This window comes from Bombus impatiens, unplaced genomic scaffold (genome assembly GCF_000188095.3).
Source record: "Bombus impatiens unplaced genomic scaffold, BIMP_2.2 scf_0113, whole genome shotgun sequence".
NCBI lineage: Eukaryota > Metazoa > Arthropoda > Insecta > Hymenoptera > Apidae > Bombus > Bombus impatiens.
In genome coordinates, this window is record NT_176532.1 from 980,427 (window position 1) to 993,339 (window position 12,913).

General features: G+C 42.8%; 1 protein-coding gene across 1 annotated transcript; it reads left to right on the forward strand.

Annotated features, from left to right (window-relative positions):
- The first annotated feature begins 9,983 nt into the window (after window positions 1-9,983).
- LOC100748281 lies at window positions 9,984-12,098 on the forward strand. The gene is made up of 4 exons (XM_003486415.4): window positions 9,984-10,488; window positions 10,576-10,850; window positions 11,018-11,148; window positions 11,960-12,098. The coding sequence occupies exons 1-4, from the start codon at window positions 10,263-10,265 to the stop codon at window positions 12,096-12,098; spliced, it is 771 nt and encodes a 256-aa protein (XP_003486463.1). The 5' UTR covers window positions 9,984-10,262.
- Window positions 12,099-12,913: the final 815 nt, after the last annotated feature.

A 12,913-nucleotide genomic window follows, 5' to 3' on the forward strand; every position in this document is an offset into this window, starting at 1 on the left:
CTCGATGGCCTCCTCCACGACGGGACCCACCACCTCGCTCAGCCGACCTCCCAGCCTGCTGACTTCTACCTGCGACGTGAACGACCCTGTCTCCTCCTTTACCTGCACTTCCTATCGAACTTCTCGCCTCTGTTTTCGTCGCCTTCTCCCCTCTTCCCGTCGTCTGTCTCGTCAGCTACCGTTAACGCGATCGCGTATTTTCTCCTCCGCGAGAAAACCGTGAAGAACGTTGTACGACCAACCGCGATCGATAAACCAACAAGTCCACCAAGAAATATCGTACAGTCGGCGCACACTCTTTTCTCGATCGTTTCGTTGGTCGTTTCGTTCGCGAAAACTTCCCTCCTCGAGCTGCTTGTCACGAGGGAAAATGTCGTCGCTGCGTGGAGAAGATGTCGGTCGACGTGCAAAATGGCGAGCGATCGATGCCTCACCGCCCTCCGCCTTTCGGAGGGAGGATCAATCGGGTGAATGAAAACACAGAAGCGACACACCGAATTACCTCACCAGATATGTTACTCCGTTCTCCCTCTTCGTCTGATCCGAGGGGGACGCGTACACCCCTTTTTCTGGCAACTCTCTTCCCTTTCACGATCCTTCCCAACTTCCGTGCCGTTCACCAGCACACTCGCTGCACTCTCGCCGCACTCTCGGTTACCACTTTCCAGCCGTTGCTTCCACGCGGTTCTCGTGGATCCGATTTCGTAGATTGGCTCGAATCTCCCTTGCCGATAGATCGATACCAGCCAATAACAAATCATCCACGAGAACGTTCACTCCGCCGTTCACTCTCGGACCAGTCGAACGCTTCTTTGTTTACCACCCTGTTTTCTCGAACCTCTCGGCTAACCAGTGAAAATCCACCGTTCGTTAAGAGCTTCCTCTTAATCCCAGATTGCCTTGTCTCTCTTCTAGTTTCTTCTTCGATCGGACGAACGTTTAACGACGCAATTCACGCTTCCCAACGGCGAATGTCGAACACTTTGACGGCTCACGCGACACGACCTGTCACTGTTGACAACGCGCGAGGGCTGCGTGTATGTTGACAGAGCTAGTGGGGAACCAGTGGCGCGGCGAGCTCCGATTCGTGTCTGCTGGCTGCCGTGTTCGCCGACGTCGCCGTCACCGTCCTCGTCCTCGTCCTCGTCCTCGTCCTCGTCCTCGTCGTTGTCGTCGTTCGGTCCTCTCGTTCGTTCGTTCGTTTGTTCGTTCGTTCGTTCGTCCGTTCGTCCACCGCCAGACTTTCTACGACCAACCAACACGTAGCACGCCCCATCCCTGTTATCGGTGCGCGCGCAGTCGTTCGATAAACGCGCTACGTCGATTTCACGGGGGTGGAAAGACAGAGACAGAGATAAGGAGATTAAGGAACACGGAGAAGGAAAGAGAGAACACACGGAACGGCAAGGGATCCCCGAACAGAAGGGTGAAGTACGGACCACGAAGGTGAAACGAAGAGAGGCTAGCCACGCCGCATACGCCCAAACATTTCTTTCGTTTCCTTCGACGCCGCGACGCCCGTTTCTCCACCTCTAGCTTACTTGCGAATTTACGAATAACCGCCCCTCACCTTCTCACCCCGCGGCCCTTACGCGAATGTTTGGCCGGAAGCGACCGCGGGACCTGAACGTAGGTCGAGATTCTACCTCGCGGAGAACAGCCATTGCCGAGTGGGGGTTGCTTCCCGCTATGCGGTTTTCGACTCGGCGAGCAATTTTATACCTATACCCTTTCATGCCTTTTTAACTCTTTGCCTCCTCTCTACGCTCTCCTTTCATGGGGTTTTCCAAGTGTTTCGATACGAACGCGTCGATGCTTTTTTAAGAGCGGATTAGATTGATCGTAATGATCGATGAGAACGATTTTGTACTTGCTACAAGTGCTACGAACTACGAGTATATATATATATTTTTCTATCGAAGATTCGCGCGAGATTCACGAAGATGAAGGAGATCTAAGAAATTTATAAAGAGAAAATTCTGTTTTCTTAGCATAACGGTCAATATGCCTTAACTATTAAGAATTTTCTACAACCATTCGCTAAACATTCGCCAAAAACGAATGTTTTTCGAAGCAGCGTAATCGATTCTCAGGATCGTGTGGCAGTTAATAAGCCCAGTAGGACACTTTGGAGATTCGCGTTCGTGTATGACAAGTAAATCTTTCATCGTTGCAAAATATAGATTGTTATACGTCATCGTTCGCGAAGGTAACGTAGATTCCTCAAAGCCTTTGAGAAAGGTCATGACACCTTTTCTACCTGCAACGTTTTATTACGTTTTCTGTTCATCTATCGGATATGTAGCCGCGTTGTGGCCTCTCAACTAGTCGACGATCGGTTAAATCGCAGTAATTCGGTTGGGGTCACGAACCTTGGACGATATTAGCGCTCAAGGTGGAGGATAGATTAATCTCTTAGGTACGACGCGCCACTATAGTGGCTTTCGCGGATGTCATCTTGTGTTACGACTTTACTGTGTGTCACTTTACTGACTCATTTGCTCACTGTTCAAACTATATAATCTTTTTCATTTGTTTTGTTTCACAACATTTTATAACAGTGTCAACAATATACAGATAGAATATATAGTCTTTGTTTTTGATACGCCATTATCAGGTATCAATCGTTGCTTTTCGTTGAAACAAATATACCATTGTTAGATGCTCTTTTTAACATGCCAATGCGTATCCTTATAATTTTTTAGAATCTTCAATCTGAAAATATCGCTCCAAAATAGAAAACTAAGAAAAATTTGAAAGACACTATCGCGCTATGAGCGTGAAAATTGTGACGTGAGTCTATGTGTGGGGCCGTCCTTTAAAATATATCACGCTCAATTGTATTATTAATTATTAAAGTAAATTATTAAATTTAAAGTATACGCATCATATTTTGAAGAAAAATTATAATTTAGTTATCAAACTTTGAACTTCCTTCCAATGTGTTTGCTTATCGCAATGCTGTATCGTTTACGTGTAATTCGTGTCAAATTCTGCAGTAGAGAGAAACATCCTCGCGCAAAATACAGCCGCACCTAAGAGGTTAAAGAGTTTTACTATGATCGTGATTTTGTACGTCTATTTGAAGAGTTGCAGTATGATTATAATTTGTACGTCGTTTTTATTTTGAAGTCCCTTTTGAAGAATATCAACGCTAGAACTACCACACCAGTCACATTGACTGGTTTTACAAATTTATTTTAAAATTCCTACTTCATGCTATATCTATTCCCTTCAATGATGTAATGACTTTCGCAACGATAACTAAAAGAATAATATAACGAATTTTATTTTGTTTTTTATGTATTCAAATTCAAAATAATTTTATATCAAGGCTACTTATACCAATGCCAGTCAAAGTGACTGGCGCTTGTCAAAGTGTAAAAGGGTCCTGCAATCTGTTTATCCAACTCCAATTAACCAGTTTCCTCGTTTTCTACAACTCCCCACGCGTTTTTAAAATTTTTACCGCGCATCATTCGATACGATGATATCAGTTATCAAGAAAATTCCGGATCGATCGTTAGATCGCTAGATGCTAACATCAGAAATACCACACCAGTCAAAATGACTGGTTCGACGATTTTATAAATGTGTCAATCCTCGTTTAGGGATCATGGTCGCGGATGGATTAATAATACTAATAATAAATACAATAATAATAGTAAGAAAGTAATAAATCAATAAATATAAAAATATTATATTATTACGTATTTTTTTAAAGACCAGTCATTTTGACAGGTTTTGATAGAAAGTTAGCTTCGTGTAGTTCTAGTGTTGTGATTCTTATATGATTGGATCTGTTTTATTCTCGTAACTCCTGGTGTTTATACTTTAGGTGTTTATACTTTTAGTCGACGTTTTTCCATGAGGTGAGAATCTATGTCTGTTCAATAATGTTCAATAATATGATCGTCGAAATGTCGTGAGCGTCTCGTGAATTGTGCCTCGTGTGCGTACCGTGTTGAGGGTACATAGCGTAACGTCCTGTTAGCGATATTGTCCGGTGGTATACTGTCGAAGTTTATGACACATTGTTTGCCATTGAGCGGACACGTCGAGCGCTTAAGATTTATAAGTTAAAGGTTGCAAACTTTGTAAGGTGTATCGTGAGAAATTCAATCGTTGATATTCAGAAAGCTGAAAAGCAATCTTTCAAAAATAACAAATACGCTGTCCGTATCGTAAACTTGAGATAAGCTTACAAGCTTATATACTCAACAACTTACCTCGTATATCTATCGCATTTGATTATAGGGCTATCGAGCTTGCAGCAACCTTTCCTTATTTTTGCATTGTCAAACATTCTCTGTAAATCATCAATGTATATATATTTAAGAAACTACGATATATATATATATATTTTCTACGAAGCGATGATTCACGTTGATTCGATAATTTCACGAACTTAGTTAGCTTTGAAATAGGAAAACTTCACTGTTCCAAGAATTGTACACAGAAGCACGATATCAATGTTGTTCCGTACTTGCAAATTGAACTACTCGAAAGATAAATAGAGACGAAACCTACACAGAGGCAACGTGTCTTCATTGTTACTTAACGTTCATCGTCGCTTTCGAAACGTGACTAGACAACATTTATCTCGATAAGACACCCAACGTATGAACCTTTTCCATTTTACTTCCATCGCTCGACCTACCGAGCACATTCCATAAAAGCTGATCGAACATCCCACCGGACACCACCTATTTTCATCTCTAAAACTACCTTCGAATCACGAAATTTTCCACTCGAAATGCAATTTCTTTCATTCGGGGGAATTCGCTTCGTTTCCTACTAATTGCGTGCCTTTGGTTAGTCCTCTCTAATGAGTATTTTCAAAGAAGTTTTTCGTAATGTTGCCAGAAGGGCAATTGTTAACACCTAAAAATAAGAGTAAATTGTACGCTTTACGGTAATATAGCAATAAATCACAGTAATTCATAGTAACACATATATATAGCAATAATTAGTATATACAATTTAAATTTCTAAAAGTAAACCACTGCAAACCTACAAAGTTTCCACGAAAAGTTATGAATTTTGATTATTACAATTTCTCGGTAGGGAGGATCGTACCTTTGGCGACCGTTTGGAGGATTATCCCGAAACAAGGTCGGGAACGTGTTACAGATATGATTATCGTCGGTACCGTGGACTAAGTTTGCCAGGCGAGGGTGAAAAAAAAAAGAGAACGAGAAGAAACGATCGGGGGCAGTTTCATCGATTAACCACGCGCTAATTAACGTTTCACTTAACAACCAGGTGAATGGAGTCTAACGACACGATGGAAAGATCCAGAATCTTGTTCTGCGATGTTCAACGCGAGAACAAAGAGACAGCTGCAACGATGAAATATAAAATGGAAAAATATCGAGAAATCGATGAAACGTTTACGGACCTCGCCTGATAAATGCATCGCGTTCTTGACCGGTCATCGAGAAAACGCGAGAGAAGGGAAGAAGCGTCGCTTATTAAAAGATGAATCCACACGCCGCCAGCAAAGCGTATTGATCTACCCTAAGCGCGAATTTAAAGGCTTCCTCGATCGCGAAAATTATTTTAGTTTCTCCCGTAACGTTTCCCCTTCCAACGATTCGCAATTCGCTCGAATAAACGATTAATCGTGCCCGATTGCTTCGCTCGTCAATTTTCGGCGGTTTTATTTCGGGGAACGACCAGCTGCGAGTGTTCTTCGAGTTCCACTTTCCTTCTAAACGAGAACTACGTACACGGATGAGAAACTGTTACAAGGTTCCTGGTCGTTGAGACTCCGCGAGAGAAATTTCAGAGTTACTTTCCGCGATTCTGTGCAAGCCGCGAACGAGTGACCCGGTCGAAGCGTTAAAGATGCACGCGCGTCTTGGAGCGAATAGTTTCGCGGCGCAGACTCGTCCCGCTAATTTACCAGCACGCGTTCATCATTCAGGCGTCCAGGAAGTTTTCCAGCGATATTAAAGCAAGCATGTCGTTCCACATATTAAACACGTTCCACCGGCGACCGTTCGTAGACTATTGCCCGAGCAGCGAAACGAAGGAACGTCGACTTTTATAACTGCCATAAAATTGCGATTTTCAAAGTTCAAATCTTCCGAACTAATATAAAAGAAACTGGCGAAAAGAAAAAGAAGCATAACCGGAGATCTCTGTAAAAATTGTATTAAGAGGTATACCGAAATGATTAAAGTTCTATTTAAAGTATGCAAATACAGCGCATTATTAAATACGTTTCCGGAGGAATATTCAAACAGGTTGAAACGAGGAACGCTTGATCCACGGTGAAGAGCCGCTCGAGGCGCGACCGTAAGGAATAGAAGAACTCGTGCGAGGTCTCGAGCAGAAGGTAAACAGGTCGGCGTGGAAATGGAATCACCGAGATCTCTCGGCTTTAAAGGATTTCCCAGGCTGCCTGACCCGAATGGATCCTCCGAGGCTTCCTCGGTCGCGCCGGATTTCTGGATACATATATTCTATTAATATCGGAAGGTCGATGTATTTCTCGTACCGAGGTGAGAGAAACGTCGTTCGATTCGCCACACGTCCTGATGGGATCTGTCTAGGTTCGAAGAATTCTAAGAAGCTCGCACGATCGCGTACGTTACGTGTATCTAATCTAAACTTACATTGAAATATAATTTCCCAGAAAAGAGGAGAATACGTTCCGTGTAAATAATCCGTCTAACTCTATCCTTTCCATAACTCACGATAATGAACCTGAAATATTATGTAAATTGCGCTGTCTAACCATTCGCATTAATCCAAGTTTCGCTCCCTTGCTTGGACCTGGAACCAACCGGCTGAATTATTCAAACGCACGATCGTCTAATTGAATTTTCCCTTACGTTACGTCATACTAACGAGCAGAAGAATCGTGTAGCTCGAACGCACGTCAGGTTCGCGGGCGTTCTCCGATTCGTCAACAAAATATTCGTCGGTAATCACTCGAGGACGAAACACGAGTTGGTTGCGTGCCAGCGAGTAGTAAAGACAGCCACGGCTCAGACACGATACGAAGAACCCTCCAATTAATTAAGCGGCGTACACATCTACCGTTGGTAGTTTTGGTAAAAAAAAAAAAAGAAAGGAAAGAGAGACGAAATGGAAAATGTAGCTGTTTCTTGCGTACTTTAACAAGCAGCCAACGCGACGAGAAGCGGGATGGCCATGCAAACGGAACAAACACGAGTTATCCATTAATTCGGGGTGGTAATTGCGGTCTTAAAATCCCGGCTGGCTCGCGCCAAAAACTACCACGACGATCGAACAAAAAGAAACGCGAAAAGGAACAACGTGCATAGTGCTTGACGATATTTGCCGAGCGTGAAATTGCTTCTGGCTAGGGCAACAAAGAAAAATGAATTTTAAACTCCAGCTTTACGAGTTCTATTCTTCCTTCGAAGAAATCAATTTCTGTTTATTAGGGGGATACCCAGCTAATAGTAATTACCATGTTTTTATCTTCGTTTTATACAAACGTTCTGGCAATCGCTCGTAGCGACGAAATTACAAACGTTTATATCAATCGATAGTTTTATAAATACGACAGAGCTCACTGAAACCTGTAAACAGATTTGTTTCGTCTATTAATTACGTTCTTCATATTCTTACGTATTTATGCATTTTGTACTTTTAAATTTCCATTAAATGTACAAATATTTGTAAGCTACGAGTGATCGCTACGCTGTATACATGGCGATACCTTTGACTCATAAAACGACCGTAATTATCGCCAAGTATGTTTCTTCGTCACGTACTTTACCCTTGTCGTAGAATCTTCTTACAACGATTTTCATTGCTTTCTTTGGCCAGCAAAGTAAACTGGATGAGAGAGGCTTTGCTTCCATAAATAAATACGTAGAAATGGGTCACGAAGTGGCCTACAATTAATCGCAAACAAAAATAGGAAAAATGTAGAGAGAAAATAGTAATAAAAGGAAAAAAAAACAGCGTGATACAGGTCCAAGAAAAAGGTAGATGCCAGGCTGGGGTAAATCGACTGGAGGGGTGGGTGGTGTCTAGCCGCTGTAGTCAACCGGCCGCATAAAAGGGCTGCTAACGAAGCTCTGATTGCAGGCCGAGCGGTTTCGATTGGACCGTGATAAAAAGTCAGCGTGCAAGGTGTCCGAGCATAGGGCGGCTGCTGTAAAAGCGTACTAAAAATATAATGCTTGCTCGCGTCGCGTTGGCGTGAAACCGCGTTCTGTTCACGCGGTGTGTCTATCGATGTGACCCCGATACAAGTACGCAGCTCTAGAAAAAAAAACACAAGCCCGCTTTTATTGTTCGCAATAAACTGGCAACGCCCGACGAGGGTATAATCTCCATGTTCCTTGTTGTCGCCAGAACGTCCGTATTTCATAGATACGAAGACGAGTCGCGTTTAAAATTACATTCGCTTAGAAAAATTCTAAGATATTCGTTTCTTCTTTGTTTCTCTGCGAAACACGAATCGTTTTGTCATCGATCGAAGTTTCTAGCGCGAGATGGTTCGTCGAAATGCGTTTTATCTTAGAGCGATCTATAAAAAAAAAAAAAGGATGCAACGCAGAGTAGCTATTTATAAACCAGGGTACATAGACGTTCCATTTTCCCGGTGGCTTTCAAAGAAGCGCAGTCCCAAGGATACCGTATGCTTCACTACCTAAGGAAAACGTGTCACCTGCTGTTGAAAGTGCACTGTGACAATTATTGACTCTGATAGCGACTACCGTATTTGTAGAGGTTAACAGAGGGGTAGACTATTCGAAGATGTTGATACATATCGTCGTAAAAACTGGACAGACCAGAGGAACGACTAATAAATAGTGGAGGAGGAAAGTTGGAAGTGAGCGAGCGAAAATTTCCTCTGCGGAAGCTCGGAGAATATAGAGCGAGGATTGGCCTATTATTTCTCGAGACTTGTCACGAGAACTGGAAGAACTTTCTTCTTATTAAACCTCTGGGAACCCTTCCCCGGCAATAGTATCGCGGTGATGTCTCGTGTTCGTAAATCTACGCATTTTAACCAGCTGTTAACGCAATTCTGAATTATATTTTTCATCTGGAAGTCAGCTTATTTCGGGCAGAATCGAGCCGAACCTCTACGATCTCATCTACGACGGTAAAATAATTTCTCGTTGTTTTCTTAAGAAGATCCGATGAAAATGTCGAGGAAGGGTTACACAGTTGTAAAAAGCAAGCAGCGGTGAGTTAATTCGTTCTTTAGGGATAGCTTATGGAGGAAACGTCCGCGAAACAGCTGACTCGGTGCAAAACTACCAGCTAGCAGTCCAGACAGACAGAACGAAGAACATCATCCCCTTTAGAAGGGCTCCAGACAGACGAACCCTCCAGGCAACAGCCCTCTGTTCCCTCCCCGACAGCGACGACCGTCCCATCGCCATAGCAACCCCTTGGATTCAGCAGCCAACCTAACCAACCGATTTGCCCATACTCCCGGTCCCCTGTTCGTTGTTCGAACATTTACATCAAACACGACGTTTCTTTCTTTTATTTTTTTACGCACTCGAAATCAGGCAATCCTTTGTTTCTTCGTTGCGATACGCTCGCGTGTGCGAGCGGAGTGGCTGCGCATCGGCGATTTCAATTTACCTTTCATTTTTACGATTGGGTAAATGTTACGGTTCGTCGCGTGTACCGTTGTAATTGGAAAGTTTCTGTTTCGCAGGGATTGCCGGATCAATTGCGAAGAAAAGCTTAGACACCCTTTGTTGCCTCGTATCAAAGACCACGATGTAGCTCGTGAATCATCGTCGGCGTTTTCGTTGTCTTTGCTCCGTTTGTTTAACGTTTTCTGTGCTTTCTCTCTCCCGAGTTATCGTTTCTTCTTCTTCTTCGACTTTAAGGAGAGAAAAGTTACTTAGAATAAGTAACTTGGAAATGTCTACCTCGTAGACGTAGTTTCTCCAAGCATAAAATCACGTCGCGAATAAAAGATTCTGCCTATTCGCCTGCCATTACAGAAACCACCGCTTCGAGGATAAGTCATGGCGTTTTCTGCGTGAAGTCGCGGGATAGCTCAGCGGGCCGAATGATGGCCGCAATTTCTGAAATTGCCGCTGCTTTTTTTTTCGCTTCTCGTGTCTTCTGCTTCAATTGCTTACGTCACGAAGCTGTTCTTTTTTCCACCTTCTTAAGACCACCGAACGCCATCGAACCTCCGTCAGTCGCGTATCATAATTCATTCCTTTTTCGTCGAAAGCCAACGACAAACGCAACAGCGAAAGCCACTCGTCGGATAAAAGATTCGTGCGAAAGGAAAAATGTTGTTCCCTGTAACGACGAAAGCTCTTCCATTATTAAGCGCGTTCACGGTGTCGATCGTCGCTCAAGATACAAAGACTACGGTGTTTCCGTTCTCCGGAAATGGCTCCGTCCTGGAATCACCGAGCAGAGAGGAATCCACGCTTCGACCGGATATGACGCGTTCTTCCGAGCTTCTCGCGCGTCCTCCCACTCTACCTATACCTGTCAATAATTATCTCCTCGGTAACGTTTCGCGTGTTTCTTTAATCAATTATCGTGACGAGGACGTAGATAGATATTGGAAAATGCTAACGTTGTTACGCTTTTCAGCGCCGCAGAGAACGTTTATTCATCACAGGGGCGAAAACGTGCCGCCTTACGTGTACGATAATCCACATTTCAGCTACCCAGTAGCGCACTCGATCGATTACCCGCTCGGACCATCTTCGAAGCAGCTCGTAATCGTCAGCTTCATCGGTTTACTGTTGCTGTTCGCGGTTATTCAGAACACGATCGTGAACGCGAAGCGCAGAGACATTTTGACGGACGTGTTGTCTGCCAGGAAAAAAAGAGAGCTGTATGCTGCGTACAATTTCGATTCAGTGGTAAGAATTCGACGCGTAAACATTCCGTGGTTCGTTCTGTAATAAAGTTCTGTATTCTTTATATCGACGATAATTCGATGCGAACTTTCTTATAGCTTTATAACGAGATGGTAGTTGAAAGTTTTAACGATCAGATTTCTTTATCTTACTCGCTATGTTGGTCTCAGACACCGGAACAGGAAGACGTTCTCGAAGAAGACGCTAGGGTACGATGTATACAGAGAACCGTGTGCTTGGAGAATCGGAAGCTCTCGAAAGCGTTCGGCGCTACCGGCAAGATACTCGCCAAGTACTTAACGTGAGTTCCAGAACACGACGATATTGCTTCGCGGCCAGTTTCCAGCGGCGTAGAAATTTAATATTCAGAGTGTCGTCACGCGAACGAACGCGAGTCGTGGTATCCGGACCGGGAGAACTTCGACGTATCTCACTCTTATTTCTCGAAATGCCATTTGCACGCCGTAGGAATATCGACACGTTGAATACCACGGCGGTTTTACAAGGTTTGGCCAGGGCGTCACGATGAATTTTTTATTATGCGATACATATAATAGATGAAATATTACCTACAAGAGATATGTTACGGTGTATAATCATCGTTTTAATGAATTTATCTCACCGAGGTCACCGGTGACCTCCGCATCGCTGTTACGCAGTTTCGCTCGATCCACTTATTTTTTGCGATTATGAATTATCTCATATAGTTTGTTCGCATTGCTAAATAATTGTTCCGTATCGTTACGTCCTGGGAGCTGCCATAAACTATAATCCATGTCCTGAGTCATACTTATTCGAACCCGCGACATTGTTCGCTAAGTTAAAAGCGGCTCTTCCCATGATCGACAGCCACTGCTGGGGGTTGTGCGTACTAAATTTATATTTCATGTATAAATAAAACTATTTTTATATGTTTTATACTGAATTCACGCCATTCTAATAACGACGGTAATAATAAAAAATGTATGGCTACTGTATACTAATCTTGATACACCGATGGCATTCAGCGTGTTAAAGATGCTTCTCACTTTCCTGTCTTGGCAAGGAATACCGCGGTTGTGGATATTTCGCGAGGCAGAGGAAGTTGATTCAGATTGTTCGTGTGCTTTCAGACGAAGCGTGGAGAAATCTTTGAAATCGTCTTCTGGCTGGTTCCGATTGGTACGGGATGCCGGGGAGGCAGGGGTTCGCGGTGAGGAGTGCGAGGTGCTTTACAGAGGCTGCGACGAAGAAGTTTCCTCAGGATCGTAGGGAAACACGCGATCAACTAAAATACGATCAGAATATGTACGTTGCATGTAGAAATAAAACATACGATAGTAAGAAGAAGAAGAGGGATGCGTTTTATTTTTTATTCGCAGCTTTCCTGATACCGCGTACAGTTGGCGGATTATCCAAGGGATATAGTGACTGTAATCTATGTTACTGTGTCATCTTTTGTGTCATATAAACTTTGTACGGATACGTAGAAAGCGGTCAATTTTATTGAAATGGTTACAGTTTACAATTATTAAACGAGAAATATATTATTAAACAAAATGTAAATACTTCCTACGGATTAACGGTGAAATATATTTACGTATATGCTAAATGAGATATAGAAATGAACAGTTAAATAAATTAATAAAACGGTTAAATAAACAATGATTCAGAAGGTTTTTTTTTTACTAATTATACGATTAAAGTTAAATACCTCGAGAGACTTTTGATCAAATTTATTATTATTTATTATATCTTGATAGAAAAAAATTTAGTGTTGGATAGTAAAGAGATTAGGATGAAAGATTTATCAAAATATTTCTTCCCTTCCTTTGCTTCTTAACTTGTCCTCTTCTTAGAGATATACAAATTTATCCTATTCATTAAAATATCGTAATACCGGAGAAAATCCTTGGGAATAATCCCGATGTACTACAGATGGGAAGTAATAAAAGTGTCGACAGACAGGGAAAATTTGGAAATTTCAATGGGCCCTATACTTGTGGCCTCTCATGACTCAAAGTAATTAAAGAAGGTGTACGTGATCATAATTCACCTCCTTCCCTGTGCTAGAAATGCCAAAATCG